At 40.8% G+C, this 21071-nt stretch overlaps 1 protein-coding gene across 8 annotated transcripts in view; it reads left to right on the top strand.

The window, feature by feature from the left end:
* The window catches only part of ppip5k1a (diphosphoinositol pentakisphosphate kinase 1a), a 123273-nt gene that overhangs the window by 20156 nt on the left and 82046 nt on the right, over positions 1-21071 (top strand). For all 8 annotated transcript variants that reach the window (XM_078532362.1, XM_078532361.1, XM_078532358.1 and 5 more), the window contains 4 exons: positions 15590-15785; positions 16234-16324; positions 19151-19236; positions 20392-20546. In XM_078532362.1, coding sequence (XP_078388488.1) covers positions 15590-15785; positions 16234-16324; positions 19151-19236; positions 20392-20546 — 528 coding nt within the window. The remainder of the gene's footprint in view (positions 1-15589; positions 15786-16233; positions 16325-19150; positions 19237-20391; positions 20547-21071) is intronic.

Below are 21071 nucleotides of genomic sequence, written 5' to 3'. Positions count from 1 at the left end.
GTATTATGTATCTAAGGTTTCCATTTTCAGCCATTGCGTTGCCTCACATAGAAATATAGCAGTATTTGTAGGCTGTGAATTTACTGCTCTCGTGTGTACAGCTCAAAACTGGAATTAAATATACCATTTCACTCATATGGATATTGAACTGCATCTAATTTATAACTTTTCATTATTTTATCATCCATTTTATCGATGTTTCTTGCCTTCCTTCCTCCCCAAGCTGACTTCTTTTGTAGTATGTTTTTGTGTGTGGTAGATGCTGTCCAGTACCTTGCCTAAGCAGCTGCTTTTCATGGGCAAACCTTAAGCATAGAGGACTGAAATCGCAAGGCTCTGCTAGTACAGAACCCTGCTAGATGTGTACTCCAAGCATAAAGTCTGATAGCAGTATCTCTCAATTTATGCGTTTGCGTGTCAGCAGGATGTTCACTCGTGAGCAGGGACCATGGCTGAGATCTATTCTGGCCTTGCTTGATGCCCACAACTGTGGACCTTCCAGTAGGGGCACTGGAAATGAACAACACCACAAACCTTAGCTTATTTTGCTTCCTCCTCACTGGATACTAAGGCTGACTGTAGCACTTCCTATCCTTGGCTGGGATCAGCCAAATCAGCCCTGACTAGGGTTCAAACCTGATCTCTGATGTACAGTGTTGTGTATTTACCAGCCATTTGTATATTCCAGATTGCTACCTTTAGTGGCCTGTGAGACCCCATTTTCAAATTCACAGTGTTTTTTCATTGGGGGGAAGGGGGGTATCAGTGGGGGTAGATAGGTGCTTTTGGTATTGTCCCTCCTGATATTTGCACTCTGGGACTAACCTAGTTTACTTCACTGGAGCAGAATGGTGGTGAGGCTTGAACTTACATGAGAATCTTCACGTGAGCAGGAACATTGACAGTTTTAAAACAAGTTAAATTTAATTCACTTTAAATGGAAAGTACTCCCTCTACCCCCTCCCCATCCTTAATTTTTCCTTCTCCCCACCACCAGCAATACATCCTTCTCTTCAACGGGACAGTTTCAATTTTTCAAAGTTGATATCCTTTTAATATTTTTAAAAGTTGATGACTTGAATTTTGATAAGATACAGACATGAGCAATAATTGTTTAGGGGTTGTGGAGGGGATACAATAGGACAGAGACTTGGCAGTGCCCATGAACCCTTACCCCAATAATATTCATTGCCAGTCAGGAGAGGGAGGGGAGAGGAAATAACTACAACTAACATATGTGGGTTCCAATAACACTACACCACCGAAATTGCCAGGTTAAAATGTCCAAGGTCCATCTGGTTCACCTACTATCCTGATAGTCACATGATACAATGATAATGGAGTTATGGGCTAATCAATTAGTCTACAACAGACCCAGACATGAAGGTGAGGAAAACCCCCAGTGGTGGAGCGATTTGGGAACTAATGGTCTAAAGTCACCTGTTCTCTCAAGCAATCAACAAATGCTCATATACTGTATCCCTAAATGTCACTTTCTGAAAGAAATCAATCTAATGTTCGTTTTAATGTTTCAAAACTAATTGTTTCCACCCTCTACTTAGGGATACAGTTTCATAGATTGATCGCTCGTTCGTTCAAATATTGTTTTCGCAGGTTACTTTTCAATTTACCTCCCTTCAAGTGCCTGGTTCTCCTGCTCTGGGCAAAGTGAAATAGTTTGTCATGATTGCCATTATAATGACTGATTTCATTACTTTTGGTGGAGGCTGCTGCTACTGCACTTATTTTGATTTTAACCTATAACTTTGCCAAGGAATTGCGGTATTAATGAAGAATGTCAGTGCTGGGGGGTGATGCAGTTTTCATTTGGGCATTTACTATCAGCCCCAAATAGGTATAATACAGGTAAATGCAGAGTAGAGGGAATGCAGAGTACAACTGCTGCCTTTTGTACTCTGTCTACATCTGGAACTGGCACTCAGTGGCTAGTCGACTAATCTCTAAAAAGGAACTGATAGACGTGATCAGAAATGAGTGGCCCCTAGAACAAGTTACTGTTTGGGATTTTGGTTCAGGGCAAAAGCATTTTATTAGTGAGCAAGTAATAGCAAATTAGCAAGTCTTGCAATAACCAAGCCTGCCATTAGTTACGAATGCAAGTAACTATTTGGTCACACGCAGTTCATAGGCGTATAATTTGCTTGGCTGTCGGTTTGCATAATATCCTGAGTTGTCAATTCCTGTGTGTTTATTAACCCACCTGTTTGCTTTAATTTTGAGTGGCTCCCGTCAGTGCCATAAAAGCCAAATTACAGCTGCAGTACATTGTGATAAAAATGAAGCAATTTTTCTATGCTTTCTTAATATCTATGCCTCTGATAGAGGTCTTTAAGGCATTGAAAGGGTTCAATTCTTTTATCTGCGGAAGAACCCAAAACTGGTAGCCACAAATGAGCTAGGAAATAAATTAAATAGCTGGACCTCAAAAGTTGTAACCTCAGGATTGGCCCCAGTGCCACGTGCTAGCGAGATCAGGAATAGGAGAATGGACCAGATGAATGCGTGGCTGGAGAGATGATGTAGGAGGGAGAGATTTAGATTCCTGAGGCATTGGGATCGATTCTGGGGAAGATGGGACCTGTACAAGTTGGACAGGTTGTACCCCAGCAGGACTGGGACCAACGTCTTCGCAGGGATTTTGCTAGTACTGTGAGGGAGGGTTTAAACTAGATTGGCAGGGGGATGGGAACCTGAATGGAGAGACACAAGAGGGGGAAACAAAGATAGGAATGAAAGACAGAAAAGTAGAAAGCAAAAGTGGAAGGCAGAGGAAACAAGGGCTAGCAAACAAGGGATAGTACAAAGAAAATGTGTAAAAATGTTAAAAAGACGAGTCTAAAGGCACTGCATCTGAATGCACGGAGCAACACGGACCTGTGCTCGGTCCCCTATTATTTGTCATTTATATAAACGACATAGATGACTATGTGGGGGGAAGATTAGTAAGTTTGCGGATGACCCAAAGATTGGGCGGGTGGTTAACAGTGAGGTTGAGTGTCTTGGGCTACAGGAAGATATAGACAGGATGGTCAAATGGGTAGATAAGTGGCAGATGAAATTTAACCTTGAAGTGTGAGGTGATACACTTTGGAAGGAGTAATTTGACAAGGAAGTATTCAATGAATGGCATGACACTAGGAAGTTCTGAGGAACAAAGGGACTTTGGCATGTGTGTCCATAGATCTCTGAAGGCGGTGGGGCATGTTAGTGGGGTGGTGAAAAAGGCATATGGGACACTTGCCTTTATCAATCGAGGCATAGATTACATAAGTAGGGAGGTTATGTTGGAGTTGTATAGAACCTTGGTGAGGCCACAGCTGGAGTACTGTGTGCAGTTCTGGCCGCTACATTATAGGAAGGATGTGATTGCACTGGAGGGGGTGCAGAGGAGATTCACCAGGATGTTGCCTGGGATGAAACATTTAAGTTATGAAGAGAGGTTGGATAGACTTGGGTTGTTTTCGTTGGAGCAGAGAAGACTGAGGGGCGACCTGATCGAGGTGTACAAGATTATGAGGGGCATGGACAGGATGGATAGGGAGCAGCTGTTCCCCTTAGTTGAAGGGTCAGTCACGAGGGGCATAAGTTCAAGGTGAGGGGCAGGAGGTTTAGGGGGGATGTGAGGAAAAACTTTTTTACCCAGAGGGTGGTGACGGTCTGGAATGCGCTGCCTGGGAGGGTGGTGGAGGCCGGTTGCCTCACATCCTTTAAAAAGCACCTGGATGAGCACTTGGCACGTCATAACATTCAAGGCTATGGGCCAAGTGCTGGTAAATGGGATTAGGTAGGTAGGTCAGGTGTTTCTCACGTGTTGGTGCAGACTTGATGGGCCGAAGGGCCTCTTCTGCACTGTGATTCTGTGATACTGTGATTTACAATAAGGTAGATGAATTAACAGCGCAAATAGATGTTAATGGGTACAATATGATTACGATTGCGGAGACATGGCGGAGACCAAGGCTGGGAACTGAATATCCAAGGGTACTTGATATTTAGGATAGAGAGGCAAAAATGAAAAGGATGTGGTGTGGCATTGTTAGTTAAGGATGAAATCAGTGCGATAGTGAGAGAGAAAATCTAGATGTAGAATCAGCCTGGGTGGAGCTAAGAAGCATCAAGGGGTGGAAAACATTAGTGGGAGTTGTCTATAGGCCTCCAAACAGTAGTGATAAGGTAGTGGATGGCATTAAACAGGAAATTAGAAATGCATGTAACAAGGGTGCGACAGTAATCATGGGTGACTTTAATCTACGTATACACTGGGCAAACCAAATTAGCAATAATACTGTGGCAGATGAATTCCTGGAGCGTGTACGAGATGGTTTTTTTAGACCAGTACGTTGAGGAACTGACTTGGGAACAGGCTGTCCTAGATTTGGTTTTGATGAGAAGGGGTTAATTAATAATCTTGTTGTGCGGCGTCCTTTAGGGAACAGTGACCGTAACATCTTAGAATTATTCATTAGGCTGGAAAGTGAAGTAGTCCGATCTGAAGCTAGGGTCCTAAATCTTAAAGGAAACTCCAAAGTTACAAAGCATGAGTTGGCTAAGATAGATTGGGGAACTTCATTAAAAGCTATGACGGTGGATAGGCAATGGCTAATATTTAAGGAACGAATGTATGCATTGCGACAGTTATACATTCCTTTCTGGCAGAAAGACAACAAGAAAAGTGGCCCAACCATGGCTAACAAGAGAAATTAAGGATAGTATTAGATCTAAAGAGGAGTCATTTAAAGTTGCTAGAAAAAGTAGCAAGCCTGAGGATTGGGAGCAGTTTAGAATTTCGCAAAGGAGGACAAAGGATTGATTAAGAGGGAAAAAATAGAGTATGAGAGTAAACTTGCAAGTAACATAAAAGCAGACTGTAAAAGCTTCTATAAGTATATAAAAAGATTAGTGAAGACAAATGTAGGTCCCTTATAGTCCGAAATGGGAGAATTTATAATGGAGAACAAGGAAATGGCAGAGCAATTAAACAACTACTTTAGTTCTGTCTTCACAGAGGAAGACACAAGTAACTTCACAGAAATACTAGGGAGCCAAGGGCCTAGTGAGAAGGAGGAATTGAAGGAAATTAGTATTACTAAAACAATAGTGCTGGAGAAATTAATAAGATTGAAAGCTGATAAATTCCTAGGACCCGATAATCTACATCCCAGGGTACTAAAGGAAGTGGCCATAGAAATAATGGATGCGTTGGTTGTCATCTTCCAAAATTCTGTAGATTCTGGAACAGTGCCAACAGATTAAAAGGTGGCAAATGTAACCCCACTATTTAAAAAAGGATGGAGGCAGAAAACAGCGTATTACAGGCTGGTTAGCCTAACATCAATAGTAGGGAAAATGCTTGAGTCTGTTATAAAGAATGTGATAACAGGAAACTTATAAAATATCAATGGGATTAGACAAAGTCAACGTGGATTTATGAAAGGGAAATCATGTTTGACAAGCCTACTGGAGTTTTTTGAGGATGTAGCTAGCAGAATAGATCAAGGAGAGCCAGTGGGTGTGGTGTATTTGGATTTTCAGAAAGCTTTTGATAAAGTCCCACATAAGAGGTTAGTGTGCAATATTAAAGCACATAGGATTGGGGGTAATCTATTGGCATGGACTGAGAATTGATTAGCAGACAGGAAACCGAGAGATGGAATAAATGGGCCTTTTTTGGAGTGGCTGGCGGTGACTAGTGGGGTGCTGCAGGGATCAGTGCTTGGGACCCAGCTATTCACAATATATATCAATGATTTGGATGAGGGAACCAAATGTAATATTTCCAAGTTTGCTGATGACACTTCATGGGAATGTGAACGATGAGGAGGATATTAAGAGAGAGGGTTCAAGGTGATTTAAACAAGTTGAGTGAGTGGGCAAATACATGGCAGATGCAGCATAACGTGGATAAGTGTGAAGTTATCCACTTCGGTAGGATAAACGGAGTGGCAGAGCATTACCTAAATGGTGATAGATTGGGAAATGTTGATGTACAAAGGGACCTGGGTGTCCTTGTACACCAATCATTGAAAGCAAGCAGAATTCTATGACAGCAGGATTTTACGTTCCCGCTGTCGTCAATGGGATTTATAATGGCCCGCCGCATTTTACGGCCCCGTCCCTGCCGAAACGGGGACGTAAGATTCTGCTCCTGGAGTATTGTGTGCAGTTTTGGTTTCCTTACCTGAGAAAGGATATACTTTCCATACAGCGAGTGCAGTGAAGGTTCACCAGACTGATTCCTAGGATGGCAGGATTGTCGTATGAGGAGAGATTAGGCCGACTAGGCCTGTATTCACTAGAGTTTAGAAGAATGAGAGGAGACCTCATTGAAACGTATAAAATTCTGACAGGGCTGGACAGACTGGATGCAGGGATGATGCTTCCTCTGGCTGGGGGGGGTGCGGTCTAGAACAAGCGGTCACCATCTCAGGATACAGAGTAGACCATTTAGGACTGAGATGAAGGGAAACTTCTTCACAGAGGGTGGTGAACCTATGGAATTCTCTACACAAGGCTGTGGAGCCCAAGTCACTGAATATATTTAAGAAGAAAGTAGATAAATTTCTGTCTAAAGGCGTCAAGGGGTATGGGGAGAGCTGGGGAGTATGGCATTCAGATAGAGGATCAGCTATGATCGTATTGAACGGTGGAGTAAGCTCAAAGGGCCGAATGACCTGGTCCTGCCCCTGTTTTCTATGTTTCTATATAAGATAGTTACTAATAAATTCAGTAGAGAATTCAGGAGAATTTTTTTTATCCAGAGAGTGGTGAGAATATGGCACCTTCTAACACAAAAGAGTAGTTGAGGCAAAGAGCATAGATGTATTTAAGTGGAAGTTAGAGAAACACATGAGGGAGAAATAGAGCATAAACTGATGGGGTAAAGTGAAGAGGGGTGGGAGAAGGCTAATATGGAACATAAACACAGAATGGATCTGTCGGACTGGATGACCTGTTTCTGAGCTGTACGTTTGATGTTGTTTTAAAACATCACCCTCAAAATTGAAATTATGTATTCATTTAAAAGCCATCACGTTGGCTAGAAAGACGGAAAGACCTACAGTATCCTCTGCAGGGACACAAGCATCTTTAAATGTGCAAATCTTTGGTGACAAAGTTTGTTAGGAATGAAGCACCAGTGAAAGGTGCCACTATAGGAGGCTGCTTGCGTTCGGTTCGCAATAACTCAATTAAGCTCATGGTGTTTTCAATCAAATGTGTTTGGACCTCGCAAAATAATGTGTTTATTGTTTGTGCAGATTATTGTAGACTAGCTCAGTGTGAAATGTTTTTGGGTTTAAAGATCCTGCAGATTTCATTTGTCAGTCGCTCAGTTTAGCTCTGGCCATTAGGCTTGGGAATATGATGCTGTTTTGTGGGTACAGTATCTCCCTGTGTAAACCCTACAAAGGTCGTTTAACAGGAGCTCAAGCCATCCAGGTCATCTTGTTCTATTCCAAGTTCTGCAAAGTGATATTCAAAGAATCTTGTCGAAGTACTTGGTCTGTTAAACTCTTCATGAACAGTATGTAAATTTATTTTGGAACTGTATTTCCATTCCTTCACTGTCATGTGTGTGTGTACACGTGAGTTATGTGTGAGTCGTGTGCATGTATGAGAGTCATATGTGAGTCGTGCGTGTCCATGTATGTACATGATGCACTGCAAAGCTTTACCATCATCTGTGTAGACTTGTGTCCTATTGTGCTGGGAAATATTCTAAGGCTTTGCACTTGTGCCGACCCTGAAGCAATGAATTCATCATCACTTTCAGGCCCTTTCCACATTTCCTAGGATCACCAGTAGACCCTTGATCTTGACAGTGTTGAAAAGGAATTTCATTCTTTAATGTGACACTAAGTTGACTTTCATACCAGGAATCCTAATATCACATATTCTAAACTGATGCTCACACTCCACCACCTGTCCAGGCCTCCAGCAATTCAGATCTAAAAGTGCAAACATTTCTATCCACGTTGTACCTGTATTCCTTTGTGGCTAGTTTGACTTTAGGTTGGTGCTTTGAAAATAGCTGTTCTCTGTCCTGCTGCCCCATTGGTGGATAAATCTGAAATCAGAACCTGAAGATTTGTTTTTTGGCTGTTTAATATGTGCAAATGAATGGAAAGTTTAATTCAAACTCTATGCATAAGAAGGAACCTGCATTTTTAAAGTGCTTTTCAATACCTCAAAATATCCCAAACACAACCTTGGGATGTCCCAGAGTACTTGGCAACTAATGAAACATTTGAGAAATAGTCGCTGCTAGACGGTGAGTGTGAGTAACTTGTTTTTGTATCCTAATGCAGGAATTGCTTCTACAAGGCATTGCACTCGTATGGCCTGTAAGAGTCAAGTTGTAGAAAAGATCAATTTTGTTTCACCTTTACATTTAAAATATTCTTTTCATCACATTAATTTTTCTCCAATTTTTAAAATATTTTTCAATATATAAAACCAAAACCTTCAGTTTTCTCACGGATTCAAAAACTGAATGACAAATGCACCTTGCCCCTGTAGATGTGATGCAAATAGTCGGCAATCTCATTTCGCCAGTTGGCTAGGTTTTCCTCAGTGACTTCTCTCTCTCTCTCTCGTATTTTCTTTATATACTATATTCCCTTGTAGGATTTATATTTATAAATAAGCCATAGAATAGTCTCATAGGCTACAATGCATCTGAAGATACAGTGAAGGATACAGGGATAACTCTGCAAAAAGATATTCTGTTCTAATTATAGGTTTAAGATGCTGAAGAGGTTAAAGATTATGAAATGGAAGAAGATTTTGTCTTGCTGTGCAAAGGGGCACTGTTCTGGAAACACCTCTGTTCTCAATTTGCTGGTGACTAAGTGATATTGTTACATGAGATTAAGAAAACAATGCTGTTGTCAGGATTTTGATTAAATGTGACATTTTCAAAATGATGTGTTTGTTTTATATTCGTTCGTGGCATGTGGGCTTCGCTGGCTGGGCCAGCATTTATTTCCCTCCCTAGTTGCCCTTGAGAAGGTGGTAGTGAGCTGCTGCCTTGAACCACTGCAGTCCATGTGGTGTAGGTACGCCCACAGTGCTGTTAGGAAGGGAGTTCGAGGATTTTGACCCAGTGACAGTGAAGGAACGGTGATATATTTCCAAGTCAGGATGGTGTGTGGCTTGAAGGGGAACTTCCAGGTGGAGGCGTAATTAACGTCAAGTCAACGTATTATATGGGGGGAGGGGAAGGAAATACTTTCCAATTTGTTTTCTGTGATATTCGCACTCCACCCTCCCCCCCCCTCCTCCTCTCCTCAACCCCTTCCACTGACCTGTTTTTATTTCTCATGAAACATTGTAATTATTGGCTATATATCACTGGCTGAAACAGCAGGTTGTCATTTCACACAAATAACTGTGCTCTGCTGGAGTCACCTCTGTGCCCTGTCCACTCATGTCAACTAACATCAGACCTAATGTCCCCATTTGCTAGGTTGAACCCATATCTCCTTGTCTTACTGTCTCTGTTTATTTAATACTCCCAATTTAACCTTTCCCACATTAACAATTTTTATTCATATAGTGCTTGTATGTCATAAAATGCCCCAAGATGCCTTCACAGGAGTGTTATTATACAAAATTTGACGCTGAGCAGCATGAGATATCAGAACAAATGACCACAAGCTTGATCAAAGAGGTAGGTTTCAAAGAGCATCTTAAAGGTGGAGAGATTAATAGATGGAATTCAAAAGCTTGGCATGTGAAGGCATGGCACTGCAGTGGCAGAGCAATTAAAATGGGGGATGCGCAAGGGCCGGAATTGGAGGAGCACAGAGATGAGGGTTGTAGGGCTTGAGGAGAGAACAGAGATAGGGAGGGGTGAGGCCATACCACTTGCTATCACCTGGTTCTACCCTGTAGTCATTATCCTTTGGCCAGTTCTGTATGCATATTCCAGTTTTGCCCAGAGAGCTCTGATATAAATTAGTAATCTTTCTGAGTGGAACTTTATCAGATGCCTTTTGAAAGTTTAAATGCACGGGGTTTATCACTTGGGTTGTCACTTCCTCCAACAAATCAAGGAGGTTGGTCAGGCAGGATCTTCCCTTTCTGAGGCTGTGTTGACTCCTGTTTACCTGGTTGTTATTATTACGCGTTCCTCCAGTTTATGCCCGCTAATGATTATATTATTTTACACAGAATTGCAGGCTCCCTGTCTCAGTTTCGTTACTCTTTTTGAGTAATGGTGGCACAATAACTTGTTTCCAATCTGGTGCCTCCCCAGTGTTCAGTGACTCTCCCCCACTGATTCTCAGTACCTTGCACATCTTTTCACGAGCTTCTCCTATCTCTCTGCGATAAATACCATATATCTGTGGGAATTTAATTGTTATAAGTCCATCTCATCTATATCTAAATTCTGATATTTGCCTTAATATTCCCTTTTTTAGGGGAGGATGTATTTTTGCGCTTTCCTTCTGAATACTTGAAGGAGGTAACTGTTCAGAATAATTACTAATGTGTTCATCCTCAGTTTCAAGTCTAATTGCATCTTTCAATGTTCTCACTTCTTGCATTGGTAGTGCTATTACTGTTCTGTTTTGTCTATGCAAACTGCTTTTCTAGAACTTTCCTTTACCACTCTCTTAATTTATCTTTGTGTGATCTTGTATTCATCCCAGGGAGCCCAAGTCCATTTTCCGAGGGCCATTTTCTGAGGACTATTTTCCCTCTTTATTTCACTTTTAATTTGTTTCTAAATCCCTTGCTCAGTCTAAGAAGCTGATCTTAGGTTTGCTTTTGTCTTTCATTTCCACTGTTATTCATTTGAAGATGTTCCCTTCAACTTGGACCATGTTCTTTAGGTAGCATCCTCGATTAATTGAGGGTTGCTGAACAATGGCTTAAGGAATAGTTTTACTACAGGTCAGCGTGAGGAAACAGGCCCCAAGTCTACCTCAACCGGAACAGGGATCGAACCCCACACTGTTGGCGTTATTCTGAGTCACAAGCTAACCATCTAGTGAGATAACCACACCCCTCCCCCAAACTTGGACTACAGTGTTGTTAAACATTTCCCTACAACCATTTTATTTTGAATCTCCCTCTCCCCCGTCTTTAAATTTGATTTTTAAAGTTACGAAGCCAACCTATAGCCTTTGCTATAATTAGGTCCCAATTCATGTTAAAGTTGATCATTACTTCCCCGCGGGGATTCTACATCTTCTGTTTCCTATACATTGTGTATACATCTACAAATATTGGGTCAAGGTGATTGCTGTTTTTTGTGGTTTCTGGTTAGTGTGGTTGCACACTAAGTTTTGAGGAAATTGTACATTGCATTTACCAACTCTGACTGTACATATGGTTTCCCTCATTTATTTGGGGTTGATTGAAGTTGCCCATGAAGGATTCAAGAACTGGCCAGGATTTATAAAGCACTAAATTGAAGTATTTTTTCAGCATTAATGTTGGCTTTTTTGAATGCGTACCCTTGGGATAAATGCTGGATCCCCAGCTCGATTACCTGCTGAAATTGATTGAGTCAACACTATTTGTCTTTTTCTCAATAAAATAATTGGCTGGCTTCGAAACCACCTCTAAATGTCATCAAGAGGACTTGTACTACAAAGCATTACTGCCTAGGTTCAGATTGATAAAGAGATCAAGGAGCATCATGACAACTCTTTGGAGATTGACGTATAAACCCTGAGATGAGAACTTTAATATAGTGCGAGAGTAGCATTAAGGTCACTGCAGCTTAGGTGACTTTAATCCTTTCATAGGCTGCAATGCATCTAAAGATGCAGCAGTTCTGCCTTACAATAAGATCTGCACTTCAAAATTGCTTCATTGGGAATGATGTGCTTTGGGACTTCCTGAGGTTGTGCAGTAGATAATGAAAGTCTTTCTTTCACGGGTTAGGAAAAATATTCTGATAATGAAGTGGAAGAAGAGTTTGTCTTGATGTGCAAATGGTCACTCTTCTGGAAACACACAACTCCTGCTCTCAATTTGCTAGTGATTAAGTGATATCTTCATAGAAGTATAACTACCAGTGCTGTTCTCAGGGCATTTATTATCTCTGGGGCGGAGGAGTGGGGATGAGGAAACATTGAGATAAAAACAAAAAGCTAAAAGCTACTGCGGATGCTGGAAATCCAAAACAAAAACAGAATTACCTGGAAAAACTCAGCAGGTCTGGCAGCATCGGCGGAGAAGAAATCAGTTAACGTTTCGAGCCTTCATGGCCCTTCGGCAGAACTGAAGCATAGTTAGGAGAAGGGAGAAATATAAACTGGTTTAAGGTGGGGGGGGGGGTGAAGAGAGACGTTGAGGGTGTGGTGATTGTGGAGATAAGCAGTGATAGGAGCAGATAATCAAAAGATGTCACAGACAAAAGGGTCAAAGAGGTGTTGAAGGTGGTGATATTTGTCTAAGAAAAGTGCTAATTAAGAATGGAAGACAGGATATTCAAAGTGCAGATTTAGATCTTTAAATTTACAACTTTAGATCTTAAACTCCCCCCCCCCGCCCCCCCCCACCCACCTTAAACCAGTTTATATTTCTCCCTTCTCCTAACTATGCTTCAGTTCTGCCGAAGGGCCATGAAGGCTCGAAACGTTAACTGATTTCCTCTCCGCCGATGCTGCCAGACCTGCTGAGTTTTTCCAGGTAATTCTGTTTTTGACGAGGAAACATTGTTGTTCCATGTCTACCTCACTTCTTTGTTCACTAATTTCTCTTGTTATATTGTTGTACTTTAAAGTTTTTGCTGTTTGGGACTGTAATTCCTCATTTTAAAGGTGGTGTGAACAAAAACTGGATTTACTGTTTTTAAACTGGGACTGAGTATATTGCTAAGACTATTGGAGGAGGAATCTTCCCTCTTGTCTTCTCACTGACTTCCTACTCTTTTCTTTTTCCTTTCTTTTGATATTATACCTTTTTTATTTTTCATTTCTGATTTTACTTTTGCTATTTCTTTTTTATTTCCGTGGTCAATAATTTTATGAAAAGCTTTTCTCCATTTTTGCTCCTTTTGTGTTATTTTCACCTTTTTTCTGCTTGCCATTCCCTCCCTCATTTCTGATGTTTTCTCACCTTGTGAACTCTCATCTTCACTTCTAGTAAATGCCAGCAGTATAGCCTTGTCCATCAGACATGACCTTGTGCTATTGATCTTTAGGAAGCTTTGACAACTGGTTTCACAGAAGTACAGTAGAATTTGTGCTTATCTACATAGACCTGTATGGGTATGGTAGCTTTGAAAATAGCACCTCTCATTGGTGTGGGATAATAAAGCAATGTCTCCTTCAGAATTTTGTGTAGACCACGTAAAATATGTGTCGGCCTTGAATACTTGTGCTTAAAAAGTACCTTTAAACCTTGAAAACTCCAAGTAGTGCGTAAACCAGGCCCTGTGTGGTAAACTGTGGCCCGGCGATTGATGGCAATCCAGCAGCTTCTTAAATATCACAGGGACTGGAGGGATGAATGGTGTTCTTAACAGTAATTGCTTCACTCAACGCTTTGCATGCTGTGGGACTTCAAATAGCAGCTCTCTGTCCCAACTTCATTCCTGGTTCCAGCTGCTGATTTTAAGCAATGATACTGTATTTAAAATTTCAAATCTCCCTCCCAATTTAATGTCTCCACTCACCACTGCGTTTTCCTTACTGCCATCATTGCACCATACATCAAATTCTGAGCAAGGAATTGTTAATCCCGGCCCTCTATCCAGCTCTACTTGTACCCCCCCGCCCCAAAACCAGAATTTTCCTTAATTCTGTTGAAGAGTCATACGGACTCGAAACGTTAACTGTATTCCTCTCTGCAGATGCTGTCAGACCTGCTGAGTTTTTCCAGGTATTTTTATTTTTGTTATTGTTAATCCTGTGTTTGCTCCAGACCAGTGAAGGTTAATAGCAAAACAAAAACAGAATTACCTGGAAAAACTCAGCAGGTCTGGCAGCATCGGCGGAGAAGAAAAGAGTCGACGTTTCGAGTCCTCATGACCCTTCAACAGAACTGAGTATAGTTAGGAGAGGGGTGAAATATAAGCTGGTTTAAGGTGGGGTGGGGGGGGGCTGCGGAAGAAGTTGAGGGTGGGGTGGTTGTAGGGACAAGCAAGCAGTGATAGGAGCAGATAATCAAAAGATGTCACAGACATAATAACATTATTAGCATTATTAATAGCATTCTGCTGTAGAGGTGTAATTCAGCTTGAGTGGTTGTGACAATTGCAGGTTTGCAGTGAAACCAGCCAACATTGTGCCATTGTTCTGACTCTCAATTCCAAATGCGAGAGAAAGGAATAAACCTGCATTTACAGAGCAACTTGGTGCCTCCCAAAACCATCCTGAATTGTTTTACCACCAATCCATTATTTTTTCTGAAGTCAGCCACTGTTATGTAGACAAATGTGGCAACTGCTTCACACTCAGCAAATGAGTATATGGTTAAACAATAGTGTTGACCAGGACACCAGGGAGCTCTTTGCATTTCTTCATGTAGATCCTAAAGCACTATTATGTCCAATTAAGCAGGAAACAGGGTCTCCATTTAATGTCTCATCTATAGTATGGGCTCCTCTGATAGTTCAGTGCTAACCTGAAGCCCCTGGAGTGTGGCTTGAACCCAAGACCTTCTGATTCCAAGGCAACCAACTAAGCCAAGGAAATGCAAACGAAAAGCTTATTGTGCACAGTCAGTTACAACATAGTAAAGCTTTTTTTATGATGGGTACATCTGCGTACAAGCAATATCTCAATATGTTGTTCTAGGTGGGGCCAGAGTTTTCAAATAAAAATGTCACCCATCTCAACAGTAATGTTTGACTTTTTTTTTTGACCCATTGTAGAATTGATTTCTCCAGTCATAATTTCTCTCACAACTGGTTCTACCAGTGGCTTAGTTCATTAAGTTAGTGTCTAGCACAGTGATGCAGACCAGAATTTCCCAGGTTTTCAATCCCTGGTACTTCTGGAGGTTGTAGTTTGGGGACCAGTTTGCCAAGTAAAGGAATCAGCCAGCCTGTTCCTTGTGGTTATCCAATAACTAGCTGAAAAGTGCAGGACTGTCTGTCTGACTAGTGAGGGCAAGGTTAGGATTGGTTGTAATCTTTCTACATCGTCAAACATTCTGCTGACACACATGATATAAGCTCACATATGAGACCACATTTGGAAAAGGTATTAGAGAATCCTTAGAGCCATGCTGCTATGCTTCAGGTCTGGAAAAAAAATTAGATGGGGATGGGATTCTAAAAGTTTGTAAAGAATATACGTGTGTTGAAAATTAATACTTGAAATTAATGGGTTATATAAAAGAGAATTAAAGACTTATATTTCTACAGCATCTTTCACAAACTCAGGATGTCCTGAAGCACTCAACAATCATGAAGTACTTTTGACAGGTAGTGTTGTAATTTAGGAAACGCAGCAGCCAAATTGCACATAGCAAGCACTCACCAATTGTGATAATGAGCAGACAATCTGGTCACAACTATTCAGCAGCTTTTTAAAGAATTCTGTTTAAGTTTAAAAGTCTTAACCTAGTTTTCTCTCTCTCTCTCTCTCTCTCTCTCATCTAGCCCCCCGAGCGCCAAATCCTGGTGGGGATTTGCGCAATGGCGAAGAAATCTAAATCAAAACCAATGACGCAAATCCTGGAGCGTCTGTGTAAATTTGAGTACATCAGTGTGGTGATATTTAATGAGGATGTCATCCTGAATGAGCCTGTGGAGAACTGGCCGGTGTGTGACTGTCTGATTTGTTTCCATTCCAAAGGTGAGAAATAGAAAGGATGGTAATTGATGTTTATTATAAGGAAAAGTGCCGACTGGAATTAACTGGTTTTAGTGATTTTTGCACAATGTTAAACTAAATGAGTGCTGGGACCAGGAACAAGACTGGAATGAAAAACACTTGCATTTCTTTAGCACCATTCATGGCTTTAGGATATGTACAAAGTACTTCACAGCCAATGAAGCCAAAGCCTTCTGAAAGTCTTACTAATTGAGCCAAAATGGCGCAGTACAAATTAGCTGCTTATATTCCATTATTGTCTCTGTGGAATGAAGGGAATCTATGGAAGCCTGTTTTCCTGGTATGATTGGGATGAGGGTTGGATTGTATCTTTTTATAAATAGAAGTTATGGTAATAGATGATGGTGGCAAATGAATTAAAAGTTCCAGATTTTGAGCTGGCATCATTTTTTCCTTTTCTTCATCCTAGGTTTTCCTCTGGATAAGGCAGTGGCTTATGCTAAGCTCAGGAATCCAGTTCTCATCAATGACTTGAATATGCAATATTATATCCAAGACAGGTATGTGCCAAGAGTTAAAACTAAGGATTCTTTCAATTTATGTCACAAATGAGGTCCATGAGCATTTATTTTGGATTTGAATTGTTTTCAGTCAATTTATACCATCACAGTAGATTGATCCTGGGAATTTAAGTTGGCTTTGGTTCAGTATTGCACTAGCCTCAAAGCACTTTCAGTCTTCATTAACCAGCTAAGGCCCACTCTAACATAATCATATAATGCTGCATGATGGCTTCCCATTCCCCTCCCTCGAATGGCTGAAAGGATTAAAAGCTAAAAGGATTGGCACTGAGCCAGACTGGACCCAGTGCGTGGCAAATTCTATTAAATGGCCAGAACACACACTTCCTCTCACTATTCTCAAACTCAAGAGAGGAAATGTTGGCCATCATTCTCCACCTTGACCTCCACCATTGACTCTGCCTGAGATTTGTGTGCACATCCCATCTGCTTGTAAGAGGATTGAATTTTGCTATGGTATCCTCATTATGTCAGGTCGACTGCCAGTGCTCACCATCCAGACTCATAGATGTAGAATGAATACCTGGGGAGTTTCAGCACTGCCTGCTGAGCTAACTCAATACAAACTTCTCATTAGGAAAGCAAGGGAAAATGGTTTACAGAGAAAACCCATGATAATTGTACTCTGGTTCTCCCTGGCTTTAGGGGCTGAATGGCCTACTTTTGCACCTGTATTCCCATCTCCTCACACACATACACTTTGATTACATTGAAATAGAAAATGGCTTAAAGATCCATATTGATTTAATTCTGTTTTTCCCAAGGCTTTCCTGATGTTGTAAATCTCATTAATAACTAATGGCTGGTACATCCTGGATAAATGGGTCTGTGCTTCAAGCTGTGTTTGAATTCATGCATTAAATAGCAATGTGTCTTTGGCATTTACTATTAATGTCTGAAAGTCTTAATGTAAGCAGAAAGTTGACAGTTAATTAAATTCCAGTAAGGAAAAATACATATTTCATTGGATGTCTTTGTTCAAGCTGAGCCCTGAAGAATTTTATGCTTGCGGATAGAAAATAAACCAATAAAATTCAGAAATCAAGACCAGCCAGAAACTCACAATATTTCTGTGGATGCCCATTTAGCTTGTGTTGACAAATTTAGTTTATTTTTGATGAGAAAATGGCCCACATTAAAAAGTAGAGTTCATCAGCTGGTGTTTTATTCACATCTGTGTTGCATGCTGACCTGAGAAATGAAGTTACTTATTTTGGCCTGAGCCCTGAGACAGAAGGTGGTGCTGACTTGGTAATTCCAAGGTATTCTATACTTTGGGTAAAATGAGTGTCTTTCTCTTTCAATTTGCCTTTCCTCTTTCAGTGATTGGGACTTGTGCTGAGTTCTAAGGTCCAGCCGGTTTCATATGTAAGCCTACATGGTAACAGTCAACAGGTTACTGCACTGTCCAGAGCACTAAAGCAGAGCCTAACCCTGTCCTCGGCTGATGTCCACATGTATGTACGCTCTTCATTGAGTTGTTGAATAACAAACAAAAGTGGGAACTTGGATTTAGCCCAACTTTCTCCTTGAACCTCGATGCTGGGGCCACTTTTAGATTGTTCGGAACACCACTCCCTTCTGAGGTCAGCATTCGAGCTGGAATCTACCTGGACTTTGATGCTCCAATCCCACACTGGCAATGCATTTCACCATGGAGCCTTTGGAGTTATGAAAATCTTTCGTTGGCATTCTTGCTTCCTATTCCTGGATCCTTCAGAATGAAACCCCATTCTCAAATTGTTGAAGAAACAAGCCATTTTCCTAAACTAATTTGAGCCCTCTTATGAAAGGCTGAATATCCATATAATATGTTATAAATCTTGTGTCCATGCACATTCTATTATAAATGCCCGTTATAAATTTGTCAATGTGAATATATTTTCCCACCAGTTGTGGTACACAAATGTAGGACACAATGAACCAATTATCTTTCACCCTTTAACCCTACTTCACCTTGGGCCCAATTTTAACTCACTCAAGAACCTTTCGCTTAAGTTAAAATTGAGCTGCTTGCCTTCACTTCCCTTGTGTCGCACCATACAAGGTTAATACTTCTAAAATATTAATACAGTTGAGATGGTGGGCATTTCCTTGGTGGATTTAATAAAGCATATAATACACAAACAAATCAATTTACCTTTTGAAGACTATCTTTGAGAAAACGTGTAGCTATAATTTTATATTTCATAACAATCCAAATACAATGAATTTTAAGATTTACAGTTTTGTAGCAGTCCTGGTTCAGATTTCTTTCATTCTCTCACAGATGGCAAGTTCTAGCTAGAAGTGTTGCCTTAAAGCGAGAATCATCATTAACAAAAAAATTGAAAGTACACAGAGTTCACTTCCCATCAAAAGAGAAGAGACAGAGTAACACTACGGTTGCAACCTTTATCAGGACTACGGGAGGTGCAGTTAGTATCAACAAATTCAAAAATCAGCTGCAACATGTTTTAGCAATAGAAGTAACTTAGGGGATGTGAGAAATGGGATGACATTCTGTGTGTTTCAAACTATAAGATGCTTAAAGTGGTCTTTGCTGATCCTATATGTTCCAATGAAAATGCACCCTCCTCTCTTTGTTTCATACATTGACTAACCTGCTTAACACTGCCAACCTTTTTATTTCTGGTTATTTTTAAGCCCTGAGTTTTTCTATCCATCTTATTAGTTTAAATTACCAGTAGTGTTTTGAAGCACTGGCATGTGATAATACAGTTGATATTGAGAAATAAAGTGGCTGGAATCTACGCTTGTCTTTCTGGATTAATTGATTGGTATATTTTCTTTTTACTTCTGCAGGAGAGAAGTCTATCGAATTTTACAGCAAGAGGGGATAGATCTTCCCCGCTATGCAGTGTTGAATCGTGACCCGGACCGGCCTGATGGTTAGTATTGCTGTTTTTACAGCCACTCTTTGCACAGAGAAATTAGAGGGGCAAGATTTAGAATTTGTTCTTGTAACCCTTGAAACAGGCTATTTTCACAAAGGTTCAAAGACTCGGTTCATTCTGTACAGGTTACTTTTTCCCTTTCTTTGAGGGAATGATTTTGTGTATAATTTTTAACATTTGACTTCTTTGAAACATTTTCTGTATTATATGTGAGCAGAATTTATCTGTGTTGTGGCTCTTAAAACTATTTGCATTTAAATGGCTGCTGCAAAGGTTTATAGATTTTGCTTGGATAGGAAGTTCCAATAACCAGTGTTTTAACTTACTGCTATCAGTAACTTAAGATGCACAATTACAAACTCATTACAAAAGCAAAATGCTGGATTTTTCAGGAGGCCTGGCAGCATCTGTGGAGAGAGAAACAGAGTTCATGTTTTGAGTCAAATAGACTTCTTCAAAATTTGCTAGGTTTATTCTGATCTCCATTAAGATTATCTTGAATGCTTCTTGTAAACTTGATTTACTGTGCACACTGCAATGAAGTTTTGTTTTTTAAAAATGTTTTTCCACCATCTAATAAAAATCCAATAGAAAATTCAAGAGAGATTTCAGTACCCAGAAAGCGGTGAGAATGTTAAACTCGCTACCACAGCAACAATTGAGGCAAATAGCATAAATACTTTTAAGGGGAAGTTGGATAGGCAGATGTGGGGGACAAAGGAGCAGAAGGTGGTGCTGATAGGGTTAGATAGGGTTAGAGGGTTGAGAGGAGGCTCGTGTGGAGCATTAACACCAGAAAAGACTGGTTGGGCCACATGGCCTATTTCCACGTTGTAATTTGTTGGCTGTGTCTGTTCTATGCAGTATGAGATTGAGGAGGTTTGCACGATTCACAATTTTAGAGGATCCCAGATTTTTTCTTTCTTTTTGCCATCATAATTATTCTTATGCTAAAGTACACTGAGGATGAATAATATTGAAATGAGGACATAGCTTCCTGGTGGTTAAAGGCACTACCTGGTGTAATACTGAACCATTCAGCTGGCCTCTTCCTGCCAGTTTTGTATGTGAATTGATTAAAAGCTGCAGTGCCTCACAGATGAAGCTCATGTCCCTGAGTCAGGTATCTTCTTCTTTCTTCATTTGCAGAATGTAGTCTGGTGGAAGGTGATGATCACGTGGAAGTAAATGGAGAAATCTTCCAGAAACCCTTTGTTGAGAAACCCGTGAGTGCGGAAGACCATAATGTGTATATTTACTACCCTGTGTCGGCAGGGGGAGGGAGCCAGAGGTTGTTTCGTAAGGTACAATAATACACAGCATTGCATCGTATAATCACAGAGCCGTACTTCACTGAAGGAGGTTCTCCGGCCCACAGTGCCTGTCCTGGCTCTTTGAAAGAGCAATCCAATTAGCCCCACAATCCTCTTCTTTTTCCATGGCCATGCAAATTTCCCCTTTTCAACTATATATCCAGTTTCCTTTTGGAAGTTCCTGTTGAATCTGCTTTCGCTACCCTCATGGGCAGTCCATTCCAAACCATAAAAATTCGCTGTATTTAAAAAAAAAAATACTGACAAGTTAAGCAATTTGAAACTCCCAATATTTTCACTTTGAAATCTGGGGGACCGTTGCACCATCTCCCACTGTGTGTGTCAGTGCTGTTCAGAGGGTAGCACCCTTGACCCTGAGACAAATGGTCATGGGTTCAAGCCCTACTCCAGAGACCTGAGCACATGATCCAGGCTGACACTCCAGTGCAGCAACCAAGAGAATCAGATGTGCTGAGCTTTAGTTGAGACATTTAAACTGCTCAGTGTTAAAACACC

This window comes from Cetorhinus maximus, chromosome 30 (genome assembly GCF_964194155.1).
Source record: "Cetorhinus maximus chromosome 30, sCetMax3.hap1.1, whole genome shotgun sequence".
Lineage (NCBI taxonomy): Eukaryota > Metazoa > Chordata > Chondrichthyes > Lamniformes > Cetorhinidae > Cetorhinus > Cetorhinus maximus.
Note: the sequence above shows the minus strand (reverse complement) of the source record. Positions and strands in the feature narration are given on the sequence as shown.